The following is a 24,561-nucleotide window of genomic DNA, read 5'->3' as shown; positions in this document are numbered from 1 at the left end:
CATAAGGGTGGGGCCCTGATCCAATAGGACTGGTGTCCTTATAAGAAGAAACACCAGAGAGCTGGCTCTCTCTCTCTGCCATATGAAGGCACAGCAAGAAGGCGGCTGTCTGCAAGCCAGGAAGAGAGCCCTCACCAGAACCGAACCACGCTAGCACCCTGATCTCGGACTTCCCGCCTCCAGAGCTGTGAGAGCTGTTGTTTGAGCCACCCCGGCTATGGTGTTTTGTTACGGTACTTGGCAGCCCAAGCAGATGAAGATGGGGGAGAGAGGTGGGCAGTGGGATCGCAGAGGAGAAAGCTTGTTCTGTGCATCCCCAAAGGTTCTTGATTGCCCAGTGCTATGTTTCTCAAAGACCATGCTCTTAACTTCTTTACTGCACTGTCTCCTCAAGAGCCCTTCGAGAGATGGCCAAGAGGGAGTGTTCATTCCCAAGCTTCCTAATCACCCTCGTGGGTCGAATCCCCAGAGCTGCAGTTACAAGTGCAGTAGCTAGGGCCTCATCACCAACAGACAATCCCCAGGGGACGGGAACAGGAACCTGCATTTCTGGCAAGGTCCCCAGGCAATTTTATGCGTAAAATGTTTGAAAACCCCGGGCCTTGAGGGGAAGGCCAGTCCCTCAGCCTGCTGTTTGGGTCCCTCTTTCATGAGGACTCCTGACTCGCCCGCATGCACCCCGTCGGCAGCCTACAGAGCCACAGGCATGACCCCCAGACTCTATTCAGAACCTCATCATCCCTCACCACCTCCACCACCGCCGTCTGGTCCGAGCCACTGTCAGCCCTCGCCTGGACCAGCACTGTTAGCCCCCTAATGGGTCTCCCCGCTTTCTTTCTCATGTGCCCCTGCCACCTGCTGTCAGTGCGGCAGCCACCCTGGCCATGTCACTTCGAAACTTCCCAGTGGCCACCCATCTTCCTCCGCAGGAAATTCGAAGTCCCACCTTGGTCTGCAGGGCCCTTGTGGCCTGGCCCGCTAGAACCTTTCAGGTCTAGACTCCATCAGTACAGACAGAGAAGGGCAGGGCCTTGCAGAGGGCAACAGAGCTCTGCCCCCCTTAGCGGTTAAGTGATGACGCTGCAAGAAACCGGGAAAGTGCGGTTTCTCAGAAACCAAGAGAGGACGTAATGCAAAGTTGGAACAAGTTCATGCTTTTCCAGCTCCATCATTAGTCTTTTAAAAATAACTGATTGAGTCTGCTTTCAATCAGAGTGTCTTAAAGGGCATTTTTAGCCCAAAGTCAAGCTTCTCGCAGTTCGGAGGCAGGCCCTTTTGCAAGCAGGCCCCTTTTTGCAGATGGTCTTTGACAGTGGAGAAAGAACAGACTGAACTCAGCAGTGGGAGGAGGTGGGGAGGGGACGGGTTCTCAAAGTGGGGTCCTGACCAGCAGCCTCGTTACCACCTGGGGACGTGTTCGAAGTGCAGGTTTTCAGGCCGCACCTCAGACCTTCAGAACTAGGAACTCTGGGGGTGAGGCCGCAGTCTGTATTCCAACAAGCCCTCCAGGGGATTCTCAACAGAATCAGCGGTGCCTGAGGCCTGGGTTCAAACCCCAGCCCTGCCACTTACCAGTGTGTGACCTGAGGGCAAGTTATTTCATGTCTCTGGGCCTCAGTTTTCTCATCTGCACAATGGGAGTTGTAGTGAGGATCAGAGCACCAGGCGCAGTGTACGTGACCCACGCACGAGTCAGTGATGTCCACTCCCCTGCATCCCTATATATATATATATATATATATATATATATATATATATATATATATATGTATATATATAACATACATATATATAACATACATATATATGTATATATATAACATACATATAATATACATATATATAACTTTTGTCAAAGTAGAACACATATGCAGAAAGTTTGCATTGTATTTTTTCAAAGTAATGACTTCAAATTCAAATAGTAGCAAAGGGTTCATAATTAAAAGCAGCTGCCCCTGCATCACCTCTTTCTACTCTCTAGAATTTCCCATTGCATATTTTTTAATTGCACACGTTTACTATAGAAAATCAGAAAATGCAGACAAGCAAAAAGAAAACCAAGTATAACACGTTAAATCCCATTTCTCATTTTAGAATGTCTTCTTCCAGGTGATTTAGCCATGTTTTTTCCTCCAAAAAAGGTCTTCATTGTATTTTTTCGGTGCGTTATAGCTCTAATCACAGCCTGCCTCCAATTAAGGGAAGGAAACGAGTGTTTGTTGAGAAAAGGTGCTCAATTCTCACTATTCAGAGTGTAGACCAGCAGCCTGGGTACCACTGGGAAGCTTGTCAGAAATGCAGGGTCTCGGGCCCCACCTCAGAATCTGCATTTTGACAAGATCGTGGTGACATTAAAGCCGGGGAAGGGGGTGTAGACCCCAGAGCTACTGACACTTGCGGTCACGAACTGTTCCTTACAGTCCTGGATAAGAGACTCGAGCCAGCATGTAAATGCATGTGGCTTCCTTTATAAAGAGAAAGACTTGCTACAAAGTACTGCCAGCTGAACTAAGCAATGTGATTGATGAGGAGGGTGATTTACATTCTGGCCGGAGCTCCTTAGCTTGTCAGGGACCAGGGACACGCAGTTCCTGGACTCAGCACCCGTCGGTCGACCACACTTGGAGTAGCGGTGCTCTTGAGATCACACAGTTGGGAAGCTGGGGGCTGGGACTGCACTGCGTTTCTCGGGCTTTAGATCCTGGCCTCTTCACCCTGTGTGTACCAGATCCTCCCACCGACTGTAACACACACACACACACACACATGCGCGCACAGCCTAGGAGAGCCCTGGCCCAGAGTCGGTGATTAGGAAACGTCTGTCTCCTGATTGTAGACTGAGGCCTCCATTCCCCTGTGTCTCTGTCCGCACCAGGCCTCTGTTTACATTAAAAGGGTTACTGTTCTCTTTATCAACGCCTGTCAAGACCAAGCAGGGGACGTGCAGAACGTCTGGAGTCAAGAGAAGCTAAGCAAAAAAGCTTTGATGGACTTAGAAGAAGATTAAGAAAAAACAACTTTGCTCAGCTCAAGTTTCCGACGCAAAAAGATCTCTCAGATCCCAAGGTCCATATCCAGTATTTACAAACCCCAGGCCAGGCTTCTGCCTGCAGTGACAGAGCAGGCAACTAGCACGTCTGAGCCGGGAAACAAGGCCACTGGGAAGGTGTGGATTAGTGGAGTGGGGACTGGCCTCATCCAGAATGCTGTGTGGCATTTGGTATGCCTTAGAGCCACCTTTCCCAAGAAGCCCATGGAATCCCATGAATGTGGATCACGGGGTTCATTTTAACTACGACATTGGGAAGACTCAGAACCTTTCATGCAGCACAACATAGTTAAAAGAACTGGGAGTCAGAGTTTGAATTTCCAGGCCACAATTCTCTGGCTCTGTGACCTTAGGGAAGTTGCTCGGCATCTCTGATTGTTAGTTTCCTCATCTGTAAAATGAGGCATCATAATAATGACCTCGAAAAGGCATGTCTGTGAAGCACCTAGCACCGACTCATTCATTCACTCGTGTAGTCTGTCCCTCTATACTGAGCGCCTGCTGGGGACCTGGCACCGGGGGCACTGAGGTGAGCTGGAGCCCGCAGTCCAGAGGGAAGATAGAGATTGTTAAAGAACCACACAAATAAACCCTGAACTAGCCACCAAAGGTGCGACAAAGAGAAGTGCCAGAAGCCTGTACCAGGAGCTGTATGTAATCTGGGCCTCAGGGGAAGTTTAGCTGAGTAAGTGATTTTCAGCTGAGATCCCAAGGATGAGTAGGAGTTTATGAGGCAAAGTAGGAGAAGAACATTCCAGGGGCATAATGGGGACTCTTGTTAATACCTTCCAGAATATAGTTTTGGGTAGAGAAGGGGTCAGGTATATTTTACTTTTTGAGGTAAAATTTACATATAGCAAAATGCACCAATCTTAAGGTAATGTAACTTGCGGCTTTTGACAAATGCACACACTCATGTAACTGACACCCCTATGAGGATACAGAACATTGCCATCAGACTGGGCTCATCTTCATACCCCTTTCCCTTATTATAAAAGCAGTGCGATGGGTTTTAATGGGAACATCTGATGGTGGTGCAGAGGGATAAGGCTTTGGGCTAGGTTTAAATCCCAGCCCCACCGCTATCTACCCGCTGGGCTTTGCCCAGGTCTCTCCACTTCTCTGAGACTCAATTTCCCCATCTGTAAAACAGGGTTCATTGAACCTTCTTCACAGGGTTGCTTAAGGGTTGAATCTGCAAGTGGTTGCAAACACCCAGCTGGACGTCCGCATGGCAGGCACGCTGAGTCAGCCCCGTTTCGTTTCCGGAATGAAACAGCGGTGGGGAGAGAGCCTGCTGGTTGGAGTCGGGTCTTCCCGGGGCAGCGTGCCGAGCTACCTCTGCACACACACACACACACACACACACACACACACACACACACACACACACACACACACACCACACACACACCCCACTAACCCCAGTCTCTCACCCACAGGGATGTGCCTGCAGGCCTTCGTGGAGGCTTTCTTTTACCTGGCCCAGAGGAAGTTCAAGATGCTGCCACGCCACGAGCAGGTAGCCTCGCTGATTGACCTGTGTGAATACCACCTGTCCCTGCTGGACGAAAAGCGCCTGGTGTGCGGCCGGAGCGCCACATCGGGGGGCCGGCCCCCTCACAGTGGCACCCCGCAGGAGACCACCCCCGCAGCCCAGCTGGCTGAGGGCCGTCCCCCGCCCTGCACAAACGGTGCCCTCAAGCTCTCCCATTCTAGGCACGCTCTGTCCTGAGGGCTGCTGTGTCCTCCCAGAAGAAGATTGAGCCCTTCCGAGCCCAAGAGACCCCCAGGCTTCCTGCCGGGGGGAGAGATGGCAGGATGCTGAGAATTCCCACCTGAGATTCCCCCTAATCGTCTCCGTGTTCTGCTAAGCTGCACTTCCAGAGGCTGCCTGATTCTCAACCGCCCTCCTCCCAGCACCTCTTGGTGGCCCACCTGCTTGCGAGCCATCAGCGGACATATGATATCCAAAACGTGACAGATGGCCTCTTCTATTCTGGGCTCATGGGAAGCCACAGCCGGGGATAAAACTGCTGTGTTTGGGAAAGGGGGCACCAACAACCCCAAGACGGAGAGCTGCGGAGAAGAAAGAACTTGAGGCAGCCAAGACTGGGGTCTGCTGAGGCCCCGCCCGAAGAGAATATGGTTAGAGCCCAGGGACATCATGTGTATTTCCTACCACCCATTCTGTGAAAATGAAGTGGAAACACCCAGGAGGCCTGCACGACTCTCCCACCGCAATCATGTGCTACGTGGGTGTGGTTAACAGACCGACCTCGTTGATTTCATGAGCTTGCCTGTTGCTGCAGTGTTCCATGTGTTATTCATTAAGATATGGTTAACTAAGAGGTAACTGAGGAAGGCTCCTGAAGTCTCAGAGCTGGCAGGAGCCTCTGAGATCATTTTGTTTGACCTTGACCCCGAAGCAGGAGTCCCCCAGTCACGTGGCCTGTGATTGGAGCCCTCCATGGGTGGGGCGATCACCAAGTGTGCCCAGAGTGTGCAGGGTGCCCTGGAGGGGAGGAGGGGGCTTCAGAGGGAAGGAAAGTCAGACCTGCGTAAGGATCAGAGCGAGCGGGGGCTTGATGTCAGGAGCCGGGCAAAGGGGAGCCGTGCTCTCGCATCCACGAGACCCTTTCCCTGTCTCCCTCCGTGTCCCCAGGCAGCCCCCGCTCAGAGGGGAAGCTTCGGAGGCAGCCAAAGGTAGCATTTTGGAAAATGGCCCCAGGCAAGTCAGGGTCCAGGACCTGCTGACCACAGGCAGACAAGAGACTGCCCTTACACAGCCAAGGTCTCCAGAGTGCTGTTGGATTTGGGGTTAATGTGGCCCTTTCCAGAGGGTCCTCGTTATAGGACCCTGGGGGCCCTGGATGGAGCTGACCATCAGGCTCTGAGTGAGGAGGATGAAGGGTCTTTGAAGGCATTAATTAGCACGGTGCCTGGCACACAGTAGGACTCAGAAAATGCTCACAAATGTAGGGCCAGGGGGAAAGTCATTGGTGGCAGAGGTGTGTCCTAGACCAGCACAGACGTCTTCCTTCTCCTGCTTTTCTCTTCTTCTTCCTCCTCACATCCTTCCCTGTCTCTGATCCCACTGCCCTTCACCCCAACCGGTGGGAGCAGTTGCCTCAAGGTCCAGCATAGAGCCTGGTACGTTGTAGGTACTCAAAAAGTGTTGAAATGAATGGCTTGGAATCACCCTCCTAGGAATATTTTTCAACCCAAAGGGAAAGTTGTTCATCCAAGATCCCTCCAACTGTTGGCAAGTTATCTGGGGGGAGTGGGGCTCTGTTAACCCTTGCCTGACCTTCCTCCCGCCCAGAAGCCCATTCTCTCAAGCAGTAAAGCCTGCCTGCCCCCGGCAGGGTCGCCCCCATGCAATGCCCCCATCCCGCTGCCTCTCCCCTCCTGCTCCTGGGGACCCGGCGCCGACCCAAGGCCACAGCCCTTCCCCAGCCCAGAGGGCCCCAGCATTACCCGAGCCCTGCAGAGCCCATGCTGGGCTGTTAGGTGACAGGAGACTCTGTCTTTCTATAAAGAAAATAAACATCTCTGTTTTCCCAGCAAAAAGCAAGCCAGGTGGCCTCCCTTCCAAAGGTGGGAGGGGCAGGAGGAACCCAATGGGCAGCAAGCGCCTCCCACGTGGGGACATTTTAGAAGTGCCATCAGCTCCATTTTCCAGTCATCTGGGGCAGTTTCGTGACGCTGTTCCCATTTTCAGAGGGAAAACAAGGCCTGGGAGGTCACGTGGTAAGTCAGGCCTTGGTCCAGGTCTGTCGGTTGACTCCAGAGCCCCATCCCCTCTGTGTCCCCGGGTGAGTGTGAATCCAGCTCCAAACACAGACCACTGGTGGGTCCTCCCTGCTCTGGGGCTGCCCGGGGTCCCCCAGGGCTCTGCACACTGTCACAGCATCTGGTGTCATGGGCTGGGGCCATCAGTGTTCCTAAACGGTCCACTGAGAGGAAATGAGTTAGAAGAGCCTGTGCACTCTCCCGGGCCCGGTAGCCGCGCGAATGGATGGCACAGCGAGCAACCCAAGTACATGTAACCCTGCACGCTTGTTAGCAGCTGGGAGCAGCAAAGCGTCTTTTAGACAAAGTTCTAACTTTATACCATTTCTTGAAGTTGATTTCCAGAAAGCATTCAGTTGCCAAAATGGGGTGCAATCATCAGGTTCCAAACCAACCAAGCACACTGAATTTTTTAGAAAAAAAAAAATGTATCAATAGTCTGAATTCCAGCCACATTGTTTGGGGTGATATGTGAACATCAGCTCCCAGGATGAGGACCGTTCTCTTCCCACCCCTGGCGTGTCATCTGGAGGCAGGTTGCTGGGTGGCCCCCCAGGGTCACTGTCTAGAAGGAGTCCCTCCAGGGCAGACAGGGCCTGAGAAGCCCCACGGCCCTCGGTGAGCACTGGGGAAACGAGGCTGCCATTTTACAGGAGGCCAGTCAGTGACAGAGCGGGCCCTATTTTCTCAACGCCGTTGAACAGGAAGAATCAGGGGCTGCTCCATTATTAGAGTGAGTGATAGGAGACTTCCCCCGCCGCTTCGTGCCTAATAGGAAGTCCCACTGGGTTTATCCCCTTTGGTAATTGGCTGCTCGTTGTGTAGGGTGTAATTGAAGTGATCGCAAAAGCAGGGGTTTCCTTCCTCCTGGAAGAGAGATGCTCCGTGGGGATCTGGGTCCCTGTGCTCTGCCCATGGGGTCAGCCCATCCCTGAGAAGGGCCCTCGGGCTCCATCCCGGCCTCTCCTCCCCCGTCCTCTCCTGCCCTTCCTCCCCCTCCTGCTGGTGCTCGCACACACAGTCCAGCCACAGCGACCCTGTCACGGTTCACCGGCTGAGTCCCTGCAGGGCCGGCACCCAGAGTGGCTTCAGTGAACGGATGAGATCAGGCTCGGTCCGTTCCAGCTTGGGCTGCGTGCATCCCCGGGCCACTGCCCGCCTCCATCCTTTCCTGCCGAGCCTGCCGTGCTTCTGGTGTACCCGGAAAGCATCCTTCCCCCTTCAGTGCTGGCCTTGCCTGCTCCCCTCCTTCCTGCCTCCCAGGGGATGTGCTTGGCTTCTCTGCTGTTACGGTCAGGAGCTCTGTCCCCACAGCCTGGTCAGAACGGGGCTTGTAAAGGCGATTTGGATTCGGTGCATCTGTTGGCAGTGCTGGTCCCAACAGGCCCCTCCCCATGTGCGGAGGCAGGGCCTCCTGGAGACAGGAGCCTCCATCCCCAAACTCCTGGGTCCCTCTTCTTTGTCCTCCATCCACTCTCCCAGCTCAGACCCCATCATCTCTTGGCTGCACTGCATCAGTCTTCTGCCTCTTAACCCCTCAACCATCTTCTGTCCCTATCAGCCCAGGGAGGACTCTCAGAACCACAGAGGTGAGCACACAATCCCCCAGTTCAGTCAACCCTCTCTCTTCCCAGATAAAGCCCAGGCTCCCTGACCCGGCATTCAAGTCCCCTCGTGATCCAATCCCCTCCTGCCTTTCCACCCTAAATCCACGCTCAGCCCCCAGCCCTCAGGAGCTGCCTCTGTGCTCCCTCCCAACAGCCCCTTTGTGTCTGTTGCTACCACTCGGGAGAGAATGTGCCGGTTCCCACCCCCGTGGGAGGGCCACGGGGCCCGGATCTGCTCCGTGCTCTCCCGCCTTTGCTGTCCCCTCTGCTGGACCCTCCCTCTGTCCAGTGGAAACTTACTTATCTTTCAAGGCCCAGCTCAAGTGTCCCCACTGCCATCCCCCCAACCGTGAACCTCCCCCTCCTTCTACTTGTGAGAACCCGGAAAGTCCTTTGTTATCACACTTGTGCTGTGGTGTCATGGCGTTCGTTCCCACCAAGCAGTGAGCTCTTTCACGGTCAGGCAGGTGCTGAATTCACGCTGGCCCCTCGGGCACCGAGCCGGGGCCCTACAGGTGCTGGCTGGGACTGTTCAGAGGGCCCCGGCGAGGAGCCTGAGCTACAACATTGGTTCTCCCCAGCCCCCTGCGGATGCCCTGACGGTTTGATTTGTGAACATGTCCGTGTCCCGGGACCCCAGCAGACAGTGGTTCCTCTGACCCTGGGCAGTCTCTCCGTGTTCCTTCGTGCCCGGGCTCTGGTCTGGGCTGCGTCCCCCATGGGCACCGCCGTCTGGGAGACTAAGGGCCACCGGGCTGGATCAAGCCCACCGCGGCTCCTCCATCGGGCATCCAGCCTGTCTCTCCAGCCCTGCAGCGTCTGTGGGGGGTTGGTTAGTTCAGAGCAGATAATCCTGATGTGAATGTAGTTAGTCAGGGTGAGTAGGACCAGGTTGGGGAGGAGCCTAGACATTGGAATGGTGTTCTGTGCCTTTCTAGAATCAACTCCCCTTCCCACGTGAGTGTACCATCTGTTTGACGCTTCACAGTTTGCAAAGTACTTTTACCTCCATCCTCCCAACGACCCCACAAAGGATGAGGATTCTCATCACCCTCTTTTCATAGCTGGGGGCACTGATGCCCAGGAGGTCAGGTGACTTGCCCAAGGCCTCCCAGCTGGTGAAAGTCAGAGCCCAGCCCCCAACGCCTTGCTCCTTTCTCGGCCCCATAACTGCTCTCATAACGGCGCCTCAATGTTCCTACAGCCCAGCAGGGAGAGGGTTTTGGCCCCATTTCACAGAAGCAGAAACCCACGTCTGAGAGAGGCTGGGTGATGGCTCGGGTGGTCCTGGGGCTTAGCTTGGGGCAGTCCCACCTGATCTTTCGCACTGAGCTCTATGGGCTCCGGGTTCCTGAGCTGCACCGGGAGTGAGAGCTCCTCTCTCACTTTGTCTCTGGGAACAGAAGACAAGAGATAGAAAGCATAATACACGTGAAAGCATTTTGTAAACCCAAATGCTGCTGGAATGCCATGCTATCTTCAGACTGGCTTCTGGTTTCCTACAAAGTGTAAAGGGATGAAGGGAAAAGGTTCCTCCTGGAATGTTCTAATCCATCAGGACAAATGAAGCCAGAACAGTCAGTTCCCCTCCCCTCCCTCTCCACCCCGCTTCATCCTCACATAGTTGAAGACATTCACGGGGTGAAAAATGGTTTCCGCTGCTCCTCTGACACCTGGAATTTGCCTTGTGATTGGCAGGATATTACTCCAAAATAGCTTAATTTTTTTTCATTTCTTGATTAATGCCCTAAACTCTTCGGTCCCAGCCTTGAGAACTGGCTTGACTGGCTGGCATTTGAGCCCCTTCCCTCAAAACTCAGAAATGATGAGATCTCGCTCAGTGGCTGAGAGCTGCCCTTCTCTCCAAGTGAGGCAAACTCACCCTGATTGGTAATTTTGCCAATCTCCTACCGAGTTTGACAGATATGGGAGAAATTTTCCCATACGGTATATGAATTTCTCCCTCATGAAATATGTTCGAGTTTTTTTTTTCTGTTCCAGGGGCAAAGGAGCTTTGCAGAACAGGCAACATTCAATTACCTCCATCTCTAGTAACCAGAAGTCTTGATTTTTCTATAACTAGGAAACCCACACAGCATACTGCTTATACATGCATGTGTGCATACACACACACACACACACACACACACACACACACACACACTGAGCACCATTGAGCTTTGGTATAAAATGGCAAAATTGCTTCTGAGCCTTATTTAGAGAGGAGAGGAAAGAGAGTCTTTGCAGCCCTGGGGTAACATAACACGCTCACCAGGAGACTTACAAGTAGAACATTTCCTCCGACACGAAGGCATTTGCTAAGATTTCAACCAGGGCGGTAGTTTTGGGCCACAGGGACATTGCCCGCCCCTCACCATGTCCCTCCAGCCCCCTCCCAGGCTGCAGAAGCAAGCAAGGCAAGGAGCTGGGAGATGAAAAGAGTCAGCAGGAGTATTTCCCTTCAGGACTTCTTGCATCAGAATGGGGAAAACAAGAATCCCAGCAGAGGCCCTGAGTGCTGTGGGAAGAGTGAGCGTCTTTGGCTGGGTCTGTCGCTTTCTAGCTATGTGATCATGGCCATGGACCAGTGATTCCACCCCCTGCCCTCTTCCTCTCCTGCACAGTGGAGATGGGGTCGTAACCTATGTAAAGAGCCTGGCACCAGGAAGTGTCTTAATAAATGTCCTTTGAGAAAAGGACCGGTCTCGATATGCTTGAACTAGACAGATGCCAGAGATCACTCCCGCCCACGTGGATGGCCCTGACAGGCCAGGCTCCTCCAGGTCTGGTGGACGGCCCCACGTGCTTGTCCCTCCTCCCTGCTGCTGCTGGACTGCAGCTTCTGCTTCTTAAAAGCCTTTAACAATTCTTTATTAAATTTTCATGGCGCATAAAGTCGAGGTTCTGTTACTTGGCCTCAGTTGTCTTGGTAACTTCGTAAAATGCAATAATAAAACAGAGCTGAGTGTCTCTGCACGCAGGCCCCACATAGAAACGGCTGCAAAGTACTGCAAAGTACCGACGATTTCTTCTGCGTGATAATTAGCGACAGCAAATCCAGCAGGGTGGGCAGGGCTTGTTCATTTGGGGTCAGCTGGGGAGAAAGGGGGTCCTCCTAATTTTTTTCTCCTCTAATGGCTAATGTTTGGCTGGGGAGCTAAATATTGCCTCAAGGAACCTGTGACATCCTGGGGGAGATGGAGGAAGGAGATTGGAAAAGCCCCCAACCCCTGATCCACTGGGGACAGTCTCCCTGAGGGAGGGAGTGACGTGCCCCTAGAGCCTGGCCACCTGGTAGAGACTCTGGCGGCGCGCCTGCCCTGGGGGAGAAGGTGGCTCCTTCCAGCTTTGTGTGGGCGGCAGCCACTGCCCACAGCGCCAGGCTGGGTAGGGGTGTGTCGCAAGCTCGGCCCCCATGGGGAGGCTCAGGGCAGGGCAGCACCCTGGAGAACTTAGTGGTTCAAGCTGCTCCAAAGAGGCCACCTGGTGCTGCTGACACACACACCTGGTGGCCCTGTCCTGGCGCCAGCCCTGCCCTTGACCCTTTGGGGATAGCCTATGTCTGCTCTGAACATTTCTCAGCCTGTGGACCACCCGGTGGAAAGAGAAAGGCAGATGGCCTTGAGTTATAAATAAATGGGATCCCTGCCCCTTGGAAACCACCACCCAATGGCATCAGAGAGGCGTCATTTCCCACAGCCCCTCCACAGTGGGGGGCCACTCAGGCAGGCTCTGTCACCCCCGGGAACTCCTTTGTTCTTTGGACCCCTCGGGTTCTCCATTTTGTGAAACATTCAGATCCTACACATTCCTTGTGCTCCGACTCTGTGCCAGCCCCTTGGTCTTAGACGCCTGTGCCCGCAGGTCATGGCTCGGCTGTGCAGTAAGAGCTGCCACCCTGCTCCCTGCTGAAGAAACCCAGGTTTGTCACCCACGGTCCCCGCACCAGGTGCGGAGGCTGCCCCAGCAGCCTGGGAGGTTAGCACTGCCTTGGCCCATGGCAACCAGGCCAGGCATGCCTTCCAGTGGTCTTTCCATGCAGCTGCCTCCCACAGAAGCCCTGGGCATCTGGTGGTGCCCCTCAGGGCTCAGACCGCACTCTATCTTTAACCCAAGCAGCTCCAGCTTTATCTCTAAGTAATGCGCTTTGTTATTAACATTCTATCCACGGCCATAGCATTTCCAACCTGTCAGTTTCACACATGGGACACTGCAAGCCCAGAGAGGGGACGGGCCCTGCCCAAATGCCCAGCAAGTTAGGGGTGTGAGCTCAGGCCTCCTCAGCGAAGGAATCTGAAGAGCAGAAGCCAGGGCCAGCTTCTAGTTCAGGGTTTTAAACTAGATTCCATGGTGCCCGAGAGCAGCTCGGCTGTTCCGTTTTTGTTTCTTTCTTTCTTTCTTTTCTGTTGTTTTGGTTGTTGTTCTGTTTTATATATTGCGGTTGCATGTAAGGAAATAGCTTCAAATGCCGTCATCATCATCATCACTTCCAATTTTTTACCTGCGGCAAAACTGGGGGCCTGGGAGAAGTAACTTGTTTGAAGTCATGACCACAGCAGCCTCCTTCCCCCGCCGCCTGAGCCCAGCCGTGGCTCCTGGAAGACGTGCATCGTGCCGGCAACAGTGACAGTCAGGGCGGGTTCACCCCAGGGCCCGAGGCAGGAGCTGGACCGTCCTCTCTCATCCCCCATAGAATGGTTGTGGGGACCTCGGAGGCCGGTGCTGGGCTCGTTTCTCACTTGACCCCAGTCGTCAGGCAGGAGCCATGTGATCTGCTCAGACACTCAACCTCAGGCGCTCCTCCCCAGGCGCTTTCATAGCTGTGCTTCGAGTCATTTCCAGGGCCAGTGGCTGTGGCATCACTGACGGTGCTGGAGAAAAATACAGCCCAGATTGGCAGGTCAGAAGTCTGTGGGCATGGCCCAGATGCCAGCTGCAAGCAGCCACTTACTTGAAGACTCATGTCTTAGCTTTAAAAGTGCTGTAAATATTGCTTTGGGCTCCATATTATGTCCATATTTTAGTCAGGATGCTGAGCTAAACCCCCAAATCACCGCGGCTGAACACCCCTGTGGTTTACTTCTTGCCTGTGCAAATCTGACGGGGCCAGGGGGCTCTCCAGGATGACACTCCGCCACGCAGGGTCCCGGCTGCTTCCTGCCTGGGCTCCTTCTCCTCAAGGACGGCTTCCCAGTTGCCTCCAAAAGGAAGAGAAGATGGGAGGACTGCAGGAGTGGGTTGTTCAGGGAGAGGTGACTTCACCTCCACTCACATGCCCTTGGCCAGAATCTGGTCACCTGGCCCCAACCTGAGTGCAGGGGATACTGGGAAATGTGTTCTTCCTGTACATCCAAGTCGAAAAAATGAAATGGGACTTGGTGGACACATGTTACCTTTTTGCCTCAATTCATATTTGTTTTACTATAAAAATGCTTCAATCTTTAAATAAAATTGCTGCTCCAAGAAAGTGACTGTGTTTCTCTTACAGCTGCACAGAGCATCTCACCCCCACCACATACTCTCCACTTGAGAAGCACAATGTGATGGGGGGCACATGGGTTTCCTAAGAGTCCAGAGTCAGGGATTCTGGGAATATCTTGTATCTTCCCACTAAGAATTCCAGTCCTAAGCTCTGTGGCTTGGCTGCAGCTCAGCTCCAAGCTCCTTGGGGAGCCTTCCCATCCCCTGGAAAGCCCAGTCCAAAGCAGGTCACTGACGTTTCCCCTTGAGGAGGATTGGGGCCAGGACTGGAGAATAGATGAGGAGCCCAGACAGAGTATGTGCCCTTCCCAGGCTGGAGCAGAGCACACAGCCCAAGGCGCTGGCATCTTCAGGCCTAGAGACAGGTGGTCTGGCCACGCCAGCTCTAGCTATAGGTCTGCTGAGGAGGTCGGCCCTGCACAAAGCAGCCTCAGTGCGGGGAATCGAGCGGCATCAGGGCTCCTCTGGTAGCTGGTGGAAGCCGTGTCACAACACAGGGTGATCTGGTGGGGGAATGTAACCACATTCCTCATTCACATTCCCTGAGCACATACAATGGCCAGACCATGCCAGGCACATTACATATGTTAGTTCATTTAGTCTGAGAAGCATGCTCGGGAAATGGATACTCTTACTATCTCCCCATTTTACAGATGAGGAAACTGAGGTTCAAAACTGAGATGAAGTGACTTGGCTTAGAAATGCCAAAGCCAATCTGGGATCCCGGCCTCGTGGAGATGGGATCTCACTCCAGACGGTTCTCCTCTGTGCTGCCGCGATGGGCCCCCCTTGGAAGGGCGGCTGAGTCCCACCAACAGAGGCGGCTGAGAACATGTGCAAGTGGGAGACTCTGGGGAGACCTTGAGTAGCACCACATCAGCGAACACTTCTCTGAAAGGCCCTGGCGTGTAATAAAAAAGGCCTCGCCGGTCTCTGCTTCCTGGAAGCCACCCCAACCCAGCCAGGTTTACAGAACAGGAGGCCTTGGGAATTGCTCAGCTGGGCAGCAAAGTGATGGCGGTGGCGGGGGGAACCTAGGAGGCCAGGTTCCCATAACTGGGACAGGAGTGTGCCAGGCAGTGTGGGCAAGGGTGGCCAGTGGTGAAAACGGTGTCCATGTGTGGAGGACCAGCTTTGTCCCAGGCCCCAGAGTCACCCTGGCCATTGGGTGATATCACTCCCCTTTTACAGCTGGGAAAACTTAGGTCTGGAGAAGCTTCTCACCTTGCCTAAGGCCTCAGTAGCCTGCCCTCCGCCAGCCCACAGGCCACCAGAGAGACTCTGAGGTTGACAGCAGGGAGAGGGAAGCAGCTGCCCCCGTTATCGCAAGGTCAAAACGTCCCAGGACTCCAGCCACCCCTGTGGGTGCCACCAGCGTCACGACACCCGGAACGTCTGCCCCAACCCGGGCTCCCGGCCCAGAAATGACACGCTTGTTTCAGCCCTTTCTCTGTGCTCACACGCTGTGTGTCAAGTGGCACCTGACAGGCTGGGGAGGGACAGGAGCCCCCTTACGGCCGAGGGGGGCCCTGAGTGCAGGGGCAAAGCGCCCTTTGCTTCCTAGTCAGGAAACGTTCACGCACATTCCACACTCTTTACTTGATAAAATATGGAAGGATATTAAACATTTTACAGGGGTTTCCTTTATTGAAAAAAAGCTTTTAAAGAGTTTTGATTCTTATAATGTATCTGGAAAATTCACGTTCATGGACGGTCATTCCCCAAGGACATGGTAAAATGAGCCTCCGCTGCATGGGAATGACACTCAGCCACCTGGGCTTCTTGTGGTTGCTGTAGTTTTTTTCTTTTTCTTTTTTTTAATGTTGTGTTAGTTTCAGGTGCACAGCAAAGTGATTCAGTTATACACACACACACACACACACACACACACATATCTATTCTTTTTCAGATTCTTTTCCATTACAGGTTATTATAAGATATAGAATATAGTTCCCTGTGCTCTACAGTAGGTCCTTGTTTATTTTATAGATTGTCGTGCGTATCTGTTAATCCCAAACTCCTAATTTATCCCTTCCCCCCACCTTTTGCCCTTTGGTAACCATAAGTTTGTTTTCTATGTCTGTGAGTCTATTTCTGTTTTGAAAATAAGTTCATTTGTACCATTTTTTTAGATTCCACATATAAGTGATATTTGTCTTTCTGTGTCTGACTTACTTCACTTAGTATGATAATCTCTAGGTCCATCCATGTTGCTGCAAATGGCATTATTCCATTCTTTTTTATGGCTGAGTAATATTCCATTGTATATATGTACCACATCTTCTTTATCCATTCATCTATCGATGGACATTTAGGTTGCTCCCATGTCTTGGCTATTGAAAATAGTGCTGCTATGAAAATTGGGATGCATGCATCTTTTCAAATTAGAGTTTTCTCCCGATATATGCCCAAGAGTTAGGATTGCTGGATCATATAGTAACTCTATTTTTAGTTTTTTAAGGAACCTCCATAATGTTCTCTATAGCGGCTGCAATAATTTTTTAAAAATATGCAGTGGAGATACACACATATATAAATGCCCATATGATATTAATGCATATATATAATGACTAAAACAAATAAAAACAGCACAAAAAGATGTACAGTGACAAGTAATCTCCCTTTCACCCCTGTGTTTCAATTCTCCAGTCTGTCCCCAGAGGCAGCTATAGTTTCTGGGTTTTGTGTGTTCCTTTCAAAGACAGTCTGTACACATACATGAATTCTTACATATGTGTGTATCCGCTAACCGGCACTCTACTTTTCACTTAACGCTGTTTCTGGGAGGTTGTTGCGGGATATGTACGTGTCAGCTGGCCTCAGATTTTTAATGGCACCATTGTCATGACATTATGCGATGCACTATAATGACTTAGAATATTTTCGTTTACTTAAATGGCCCCCAGTTGATGCATTTAGTTTGTTTCCAGTTTTCTGTTACTACATAAAGTGCTGCAGGGATTGTTCTTGTACATGTATCTTTATGCACAGGTATGAGTACATCCTACAGGTCAAATTACTAGGTCAAAGGGTATATGCATTTTAAATTGCAATCAATATTGCCAAATTGCCCTCCCAAGAGACCACACCAATTTTCAGTCCCACCAACAGTGTGTGAGAGGGCCAGATCCCCCATCCTCCCCAACAAGGCTTGTTATCAAAACGCTAACCTTTGCCAGTCCGTGGGTGAAAAAAACATGGCAGCATCTCATTACAGATTTAATTTGTTTCTCTTACGAATGCGGTTGAGAAGCTTTCTTCTGTGTTTCAAAGTCATGAGTATTTCCTCTCCTACAAACCGGCTGCTCGTGTTCTTTGCCCATTTTTCGGCTGGTCTTTTTCTTGTTGATTTGCAGATGAAAAGAATTAGACTTCTGTCATATCTTTCTGCAAAATACGTGTTCTATACGGACCACTTTTTGGCAGCCAACTGTCTCTGTACCTCAACAAATTCTCCACAGGCTGCCAGAGTGGTCTTTCCGAAATGCCACTCTGATGGTGTCACCCTCCTTCCGAAAGACACAAAACGGCTTCCTGCCACCTGGATCCAGCTCAAACTCTCCACTTGGTTTGGGGGACCTGCCCATTTGGGGCCCAGCTTTCTCCCAGCCCCAACAAAAGGCCCACCACATGCAGCCGTGAGGGTTGTGCACTGTGTAGGGGGCAGTGACACCCAGGGAAGGACCTTGGGGGCACCCCCTGGAGGTGAGCAGTAGGGCAGCCCGCCGAGAGGCTGCCTCTTTCTCCGGTGAACCTTAGCTCAGGACTCGCACACTTTCGACCATTCCTCAAAGCCCCATCTCTTCCATTCCTCCAGGGCTACGTCCAGGCTCTTCCTTCTGCCCCAGATGCGCTCCCTCCCCTGTGGCCTGGTAAGCTTCCTCCTCTGCAAAGCTGACCCCACTTTCGCAGGCTGTCTTGGGTCCCCCCGCCCCAGCCTTTGTGTGTCCCTTTAACCCACTGCAAGGTGATTCTCCCTCTAGGGGAGGGCTGTGTGCATTCACTCCTGGATCCCACCCCCGGTCAGAGGAGGTGCTCGGGAAATGTGTGTGGAATGACTTAATGAGGGAATGAGTGAAGGCAGCCTTCTTATATTTTTTAAAAAACTTTTTAAACTGAGGCAGTATAGTTGATGTACAATATTACTGATATATAAGTTACAGGTGTACAATATAGTGATTTGCAATTTTTAAAGGTTATACTCGTTTATAGTTATTGTAAGATATTGGCTATATTCCCTGTGTTGTACAATATATCCTTGTAGGTTATTTTATACATAATAGTTTGTACCTCTTAATCCCCTCCCCCTGTATTGCCCCTGCCCCCTCCCCTGCCCACCACCCACCCACTGGTAACCACTAGTTTGGTCTCTGTATCTGCTAGTCTGTGAAGGTGGCCTTCTGACTGCTGAACCCAGCGGACATGAGGAGTGAGGGGTGAAGACCCAGTATCCCCTCAGCCTTCTCAGCCTAATGTAAAGTTGTGCATTTACCAGATAGGCTGTTTTTTTGTATAAATATCCATTAAACACTTTGAAAAATGCAAATAAAAAAAAAAAAGCAGCAGACTGGCTCTTCCCAGGTAGTTATAGTAGACCCTGCAAGTCTGCACCGAGGCCGTTTTATTTAGTAGGTCTATGGCTCCTTCCAGATTATAAATGAAAGCCCTTCAGGGAGCAGGTTGTTCTCCCTCCCCTAAATTCCCCGGGGGTGGGGGGCATTGCAAGAGGACGCAGTGGGCACAAACACCGCTGCCACGGGGCTCGCACAGGGGAGCGGGGGCCCAGGGACCCTTCCTGGTCTGTAGGGGCCAGTGGGATGTAGGCTGTAAAGCAGCTCCTTCCTCCTAAACCCCAAACCCTCGCTGCCAGTCCGCATCTGGGCCAGCCCTCCAGCCCTCCTCCAGTGGGGAGGGTACCCACAACTCCCCAGCCCCGCGCCATTCCCCCGGGGCGCCTGCAGGACTTCCTGCTGCTCCGGCCACCTCCACTGCTCCGTCTGCCATCGGTCCTTCCCCTGCATCCTGGGGACCTTTAAACACGTGAGTCAGATAACGAGCCTCACAGCTGCACTTCCCTGCCTGGCTCCTGTGGCCCCTCTGGATTCCCGTGCCCTGTGCCCTGTGGGGGTCTGTACCTCTGCCAGCCCTGCCAGGGGCCCTCTGACCTGGCTAAGGCCTGCTCAGCTGGCTCCCCCCTCTCCCTTCCCTGCCTCCCCCTCCCCCCAGTCATTAGCTACTGAGCACCTTCCCCGGGCCAGCACCGTGCCACCCCTGGGGAGGCGAGGATGCGAGCAAAACCAGACGTGGCCCTGCCCACCTGATGCTGTGAGATGGACGGGGGTTAACTAAGAGCAGAGAGGTGAGCAGAGCAGAGAGGAGGCAGCACGGAGGGAGGCCCTGAGCGCAGATCCGGCTCAGAGAACGAGGACAGCGTGGGCAGGGGAGGCTGGCAGAGGGCCAGCCCTGCAGGCGGCGCAGGCCACCCTGATGATGTCCTCCTCGCCACTGGAGAGTGTTCAGAGGACACTGTGATCGGGGCTGTGGTTGGAAAGATAATTGAGCTTAGGATTGGAGGGTGGACCACGGAGTGGGACGGTGTGCCTGGCAACAGGAAGCTGGCGGCGGCCCCGGTGATAAAGGGCCATGAGAATTGATGGCGCTTCTCATGGCAGTTGTTTAATGCCCTCTCCCCTCCCTCCAGGAGGGCAGGGCCTTGTCCATCCCGTTGGCAGCCCTGGCAGCACCTAGCACACAACTCAGTACATAGTAGGTGGAATGTTCTGGGAATGAATGAATGAATGACAGGTGAGAGAGGGAATAGTAATCAAATAATGGATTTAACAGGTGGGGAAACTGATGCTCTATGTCGTGGAGCAGTGTGTCACCTGGGTGAGCTGGCGACAACCCCAGCACGGGGCAGCCCTGAAAACCCTGTCCCCTCCCACCTTGCTCACAAAGACCTGTTTTCACAACTTGTCATTTCCCTACACGCCCACAGGCAGGGACACACACTGCACCGATAGATAAATCTGGGCCACTTTTCAGCATCGTTTAACGTCCCCGGGAAGGTTGGATCACATGGCATCCAGCAGCAGCCCATTAGCTGACAGGCTGAAGCATATCATATTGAATTCCACGGCCCGCAGAGCCCATGAGACTCCGTGCTGCTCGGAAATCTGCACTGATTTATTAGAATGCAATTGTGCTGCTCATTTCCTATAATGAACACGTTGCCCCCCTCCTCTTGCCAGGACTGTTTCCCCAAACCTCCAGTGGGAGTGGGAGGACCTTGAACTCACTCCCTGTCTATAGCTTGAAAGGAAGAGGGGATGACCTGGAAGGGAGATTATAGGTTGGGCAGGGACCAGTGCTGGGGGCTGACTTTGAGTGCTGCTTGCAGAGAGATGGTCTGGAGGCATTGTGCTGTCCTCCTGCCCCCCACCAGCCCCCATCCTGTGTCTCCCTGCTCCCCCACCCCCGCCCCTGTGTCCCCTGGCCCTTGGTCACAGCTGCAGCAGGACCTATGGACAGGCCAGCCAGGGACTCAGCTGCTGACGCCCACAGTCTGGCCAGGGCACAACGCATCTGCCTCTGCCCTACCTCCTGGGGCCCCACGGGCCTGAGCTTCCGCCTTCGGCACGTGTCACGCACCCTGACCACTGCTCTGTACAAACTAAACTGGGACACGTCACTATATGGTCAGGACACTCAAGATGGCGGCTCTCTTGCTCTCTGTAGATCCCCTGCTCGACCAGGCCCTGCTTCTCCTACACCCTGTCACGTGAGCATCACCACCCCCTTCCCCAGCTAGAGATCGTTCTAGTCCTTAGGCTAATGGTCGTTAACCCGAAAAGCGGTGAGGGAGGGGCCCCAGCCGCTGGTTTCCCTGGTGACTGATGAGCCAGCCTGACGTCAATTGCCCTATAAACGGCAGCCTCCTTCTCCCTCAAGTAGCCAACATGGCTGCCACGTCCTGCCTACTGCCCACGGCGGGGTGTTGCTCCAGGATCCTCTGGTTCGAACGTGTAAGACACTTTATCCGATTAACCATTGATGCCTCTGGCTGTTTCCAGGCTCTTTCTTCGGTCTCATGGCTGGGCAACTACAAGACCTGCAGGCCTGCGGGGTGCAGCCCAACAGCTGTCAGCCAGGAAGCCGAGGAAGCCGAGGAAACTCCCGTGAACGCGGAGATGTTGGAAGGTAAGGACGGGGAACCGAAAACTGTGGGGTGATCGGGGAGGCGCGGGGTGCGGGGGCCGTCCGCTAGCACTTGGAGCCCTGCGACAGCTGACCACTGTGAGAGGTGTCTTTATCTTCCGCTATACTGACGTTGTTCTGTTAACCTCACTCTCCAGTTTATAAGTAGCAGCCCCGTGCGCCTGGCTCATCCGACTGCACGGGGATGGCTGGAGAGTACAGACACAATGTACAGACCTGGCATAGCTGTCAAACACTTAGGCGTTCTCTGGTTGGGTAAGACGAGATACCCACACCCTCCACCCCTAAACAGCTACAGACACAGGCTTTAGGGGTATTAACTCAGAGGCAGGCTTGTGGCCAGTTACCCGCAAAGCCCTGGTTGAGGCCTGTGGCAATGGCAATATACTAGAGTACCCTGGGGCTTCTGGTCCCAGCTGCGGGAGGGGGCGGAGCTATATGCAGCCTACGGTGTGTTGTAACAGGTGGAAGACATTACGAAAGGCCTACCCACGTTGTTGAGCAACGCAGAAACCCACCACTGGGGGTCTAGAACAGCTGTGTGTGACATATGGGACCCCTGTGAATATCACTAGTGACCAAGGGACCCACGCTGAAGTTGAGGAATGGGCCCCTAAGAATGCCACACGCTGCCGTTTTCACCCACCCTACAGCCCCACTGCTGCCGACCTAACTGAAAGGCTGCTGGACCAGTTAACCGTAGAGATGGGAACCTGCTCTCAGCTGTGGATCGGGAGGCTGAGTCAAGCCCAGGAACGATCACTGAGCATCCCAGGAGCCATCGTCCCAGTGCCTACGCTATGTTAACCCAGAGCCAACAAGTCCCCATCCGAGTACAACTCTTGACCACCAAAGGGCCGTCGACAACTATTGGCCAGGACGATAACTCACTTTTGCCCTTGCCATCCGATCTACCCCCGGGGAGCACACTGTAAGATGGCCCTGGGGCTGGCAGGTAAGTCCCTGGTGATTTGCGTTCCCTGCCCCGTGGGGAATAGGACAGATTTTTGCCTGCTGGAGAAAGCAGCACTGTGTTAGCCCTGCGGTCGATTGTTATGTGCTTGTTACGTGGTGTGGCACCGCAGGCCAGGGCGATGACCACGGGGAGGGGTGGTGTTATCTCAGCATGCTGTCACCGCTCGTATTTTGCTCAGTGGTCACGATCTCCCCTGTATCGTGCCTGTTACACATCTTAGGTCCCTAGTCTGGGCGGGAGGAATCTGGTTGCGGGCTGGGCAACAGCAGCTGCCTCACTGCGAAAGGAGTCTGACTGTTGGGTCTCCAGCGAGATGCCACTGTCGTCCTGCTCTGGACTCCCAGGAAAAATTGACCGGATAAATGCCTGTCTTACCCTTGATACTCGTTAGGTGCTGCTGTCTGTATCGCACATGTGGTATCTGGTCGCAGTGCCCCTCTACATACCGGACCCCAGGGATATTGCGGAAAAGGGGCCACCCAGATGGTAAGGGTCGCGCAGGGGACGTAGGGGTGGAGTGTGTGGTCAGGCCACTCAAGATGGCGGCTCTCTTGCTCTCTGTACCTCCCCTGCTCGACCAGGCCCGGCTTCTCCTACTCGCTGTCACCTGAGCATCTTTACCCCCTTCCCCAGCTAGTGATTGTTCTAGTCCTTAGGCCAGAGCGGCTCCACCTGCTAGTTTCTTAAAGGGAAACATCTGTCCTCGTGATGGTGATGGTCATTAACCAGAGGGGCGGTGACGGACGGGCCCCAGCCGCTGGTTTCCCTGGTGACTGATGAGCTAACCTGACATCAGTTCCCCTGTAAATGGCAGCCTCCTTCTCCCCTGAGTAGCCAAGATGGCTGCCATGTCGTGCCTGCCATCTGCTGTACACGGTGGGGTGTTGCTCCAGGACCCTTTGTTTTGGACGTGTAAGATCCCCTGTCCAATAAACCACTGCTGTCTCTGTGGCTGTTTCCAGGCTCTTTCTTTGGTCTTGAGGCTGGACAACTGAAAGGCTTGCAGACCTGTGGGGTGCAGCCCAACACATACGCACACTGATGTACAGACCACCTGGACAGAACCACGCTCAAACACATCCCATCCCAACGTGTAGGCTATACCTACCCACATGGACCCATGCCACACCCATCACAGCTAGTGTCCCTGGCTCTCACACCTACACACACACACACACACATTTGCACACACGCTTCTACATGCATTTTGAATTTCCAAGCGGCAGATAAACTTTTGTGATTAATTCCTACTATTATTGCTCTGTGGTCAAGAAATATGACCTTTCCTTTTATGAACCTACTTTGTGCCAAGCATCATTTTAGGTGCTAAGTGTACAAAGTTGAATAAACTTGGACCCTACAGCCTAATAACAGAAAACAAATTCACCTCGACAATCTGCTGTGATACCTGATGCAGCAGAATCACAGCACTTATATTTTCTCAATATATTTTTCTCTACTTAGGTTGATTCCTTTTTTGTTTCTATTACCTAAACACTGTTAGACCAAAAACATATTTTCATTGCTGTACTCATTTGCTTTTCTTGAATTACTAGTTCGAATGGGCATATTCTCACCTATTTACTGTCCATTTATATTCCTTCTTTGTGACTTGCCATTTCATATCCTTTGCCTGCTTTTCTGCTAGTATGATTGTTTAATTCTCCAGATTTCCAATTATTTGTCTTTTGCAATATTCTTAGATAATTCTTCAAGCCGAAGTTCTAGCATGGACCACGACTTTGACTTTTAAGCACACGAGTTCTGTTTTTCGCTCTTAGCAATGATATGCTTTAATCCCAAGTTTTTCTTTTCAAAGTCCCTCCTTTTTCTTAGCAGCACACTCCCATTTATTGAAGAAGCATCATTTGAGTTACTTCAGCATCATTCAGGACCTACGGAGAGACTTCCGCAGACTGGTACCCTAAGGCTTGGTGTACCGTGGAGAGCAAAGCAAGACTCACTGCCAGCGGAGACGACAGTCCAGGAAGGAATCTCCCTGGGAATTTGCCCTCCAGGTTGGCATGCTTGTCCGTTCCTCCATACGGGCTGTGCCCGCACCCCCTCCCACTGGGGGCAGGGGTCCGGGAGCAGCTCCACCTCCCCATCCTCTGATCTCAGGCGTCACTCAGAACACTTGTTAAACTTCAGATTCCATGGATTTGGAGATATAGATGCAAACTCATGATTTCTAAAATGTGTATATATATGTGCACATGTATACATCTTTGAATGTATATTTGTATACACACACACACACACACACACACACACACACGCAATACATTTATTTCCTAGCTCTGTCTGCTGAAAAGTTCAAGAAGGAAGGATATTCTAGCAGCTCTCAGCTCTTGGTCTGTAATTCCATTCCCCAGAGTTCCTCAGAGAAATGACTAATCCCAGAGCTGGGGCAGGGTAGGTACATGATGAGCCTG

The 24,561-nt window shown here is 52.7% G+C and overlaps 1 protein-coding gene across 5 annotated transcripts in view; it reads left to right on the top strand.

Annotated features, from left to right (window-relative positions):
* The window catches only part of TTLL11 (tubulin tyrosine ligase like 11), a 267,396-nt gene extending 243,082 nt beyond the window's left edge, over positions 1-24,314 (top strand). For 2 of the 5 annotated variants that reach the window (XM_059925537.1, XM_059925535.1), the window contains one exon: positions 4,492-13,878. In XM_059925537.1, the coding sequence (XP_059781520.1) occupies positions 4,492-4,784 (293 nt within the window). In that variant the 3' untranslated portion in view covers positions 4,785-13,878. Of the gene's footprint in view, positions 1-4,491; positions 13,879-21,005; positions 21,133-21,803; positions 22,325-22,517; positions 22,674-23,962 lie in introns of those variants that run through there. The other 3 variants (XR_009503763.1, XM_059925538.1, XM_059925536.1) reach the window with 3 other exon arrangements.
* The last annotated feature ends 247 nt before the right edge of the window (positions 24,315-24,561 follow it).

Source organism: Balaenoptera ricei, chromosome 6 (assembly GCF_028023285.1).
Source record: "Balaenoptera ricei isolate mBalRic1 chromosome 6, mBalRic1.hap2, whole genome shotgun sequence".
Lineage (NCBI taxonomy): Eukaryota > Metazoa > Chordata > Mammalia > Artiodactyla > Balaenopteridae > Balaenoptera > Balaenoptera ricei.
Note: the sequence above shows the minus strand (reverse complement) of the source record. Positions and strands in the feature narration are given on the sequence as shown.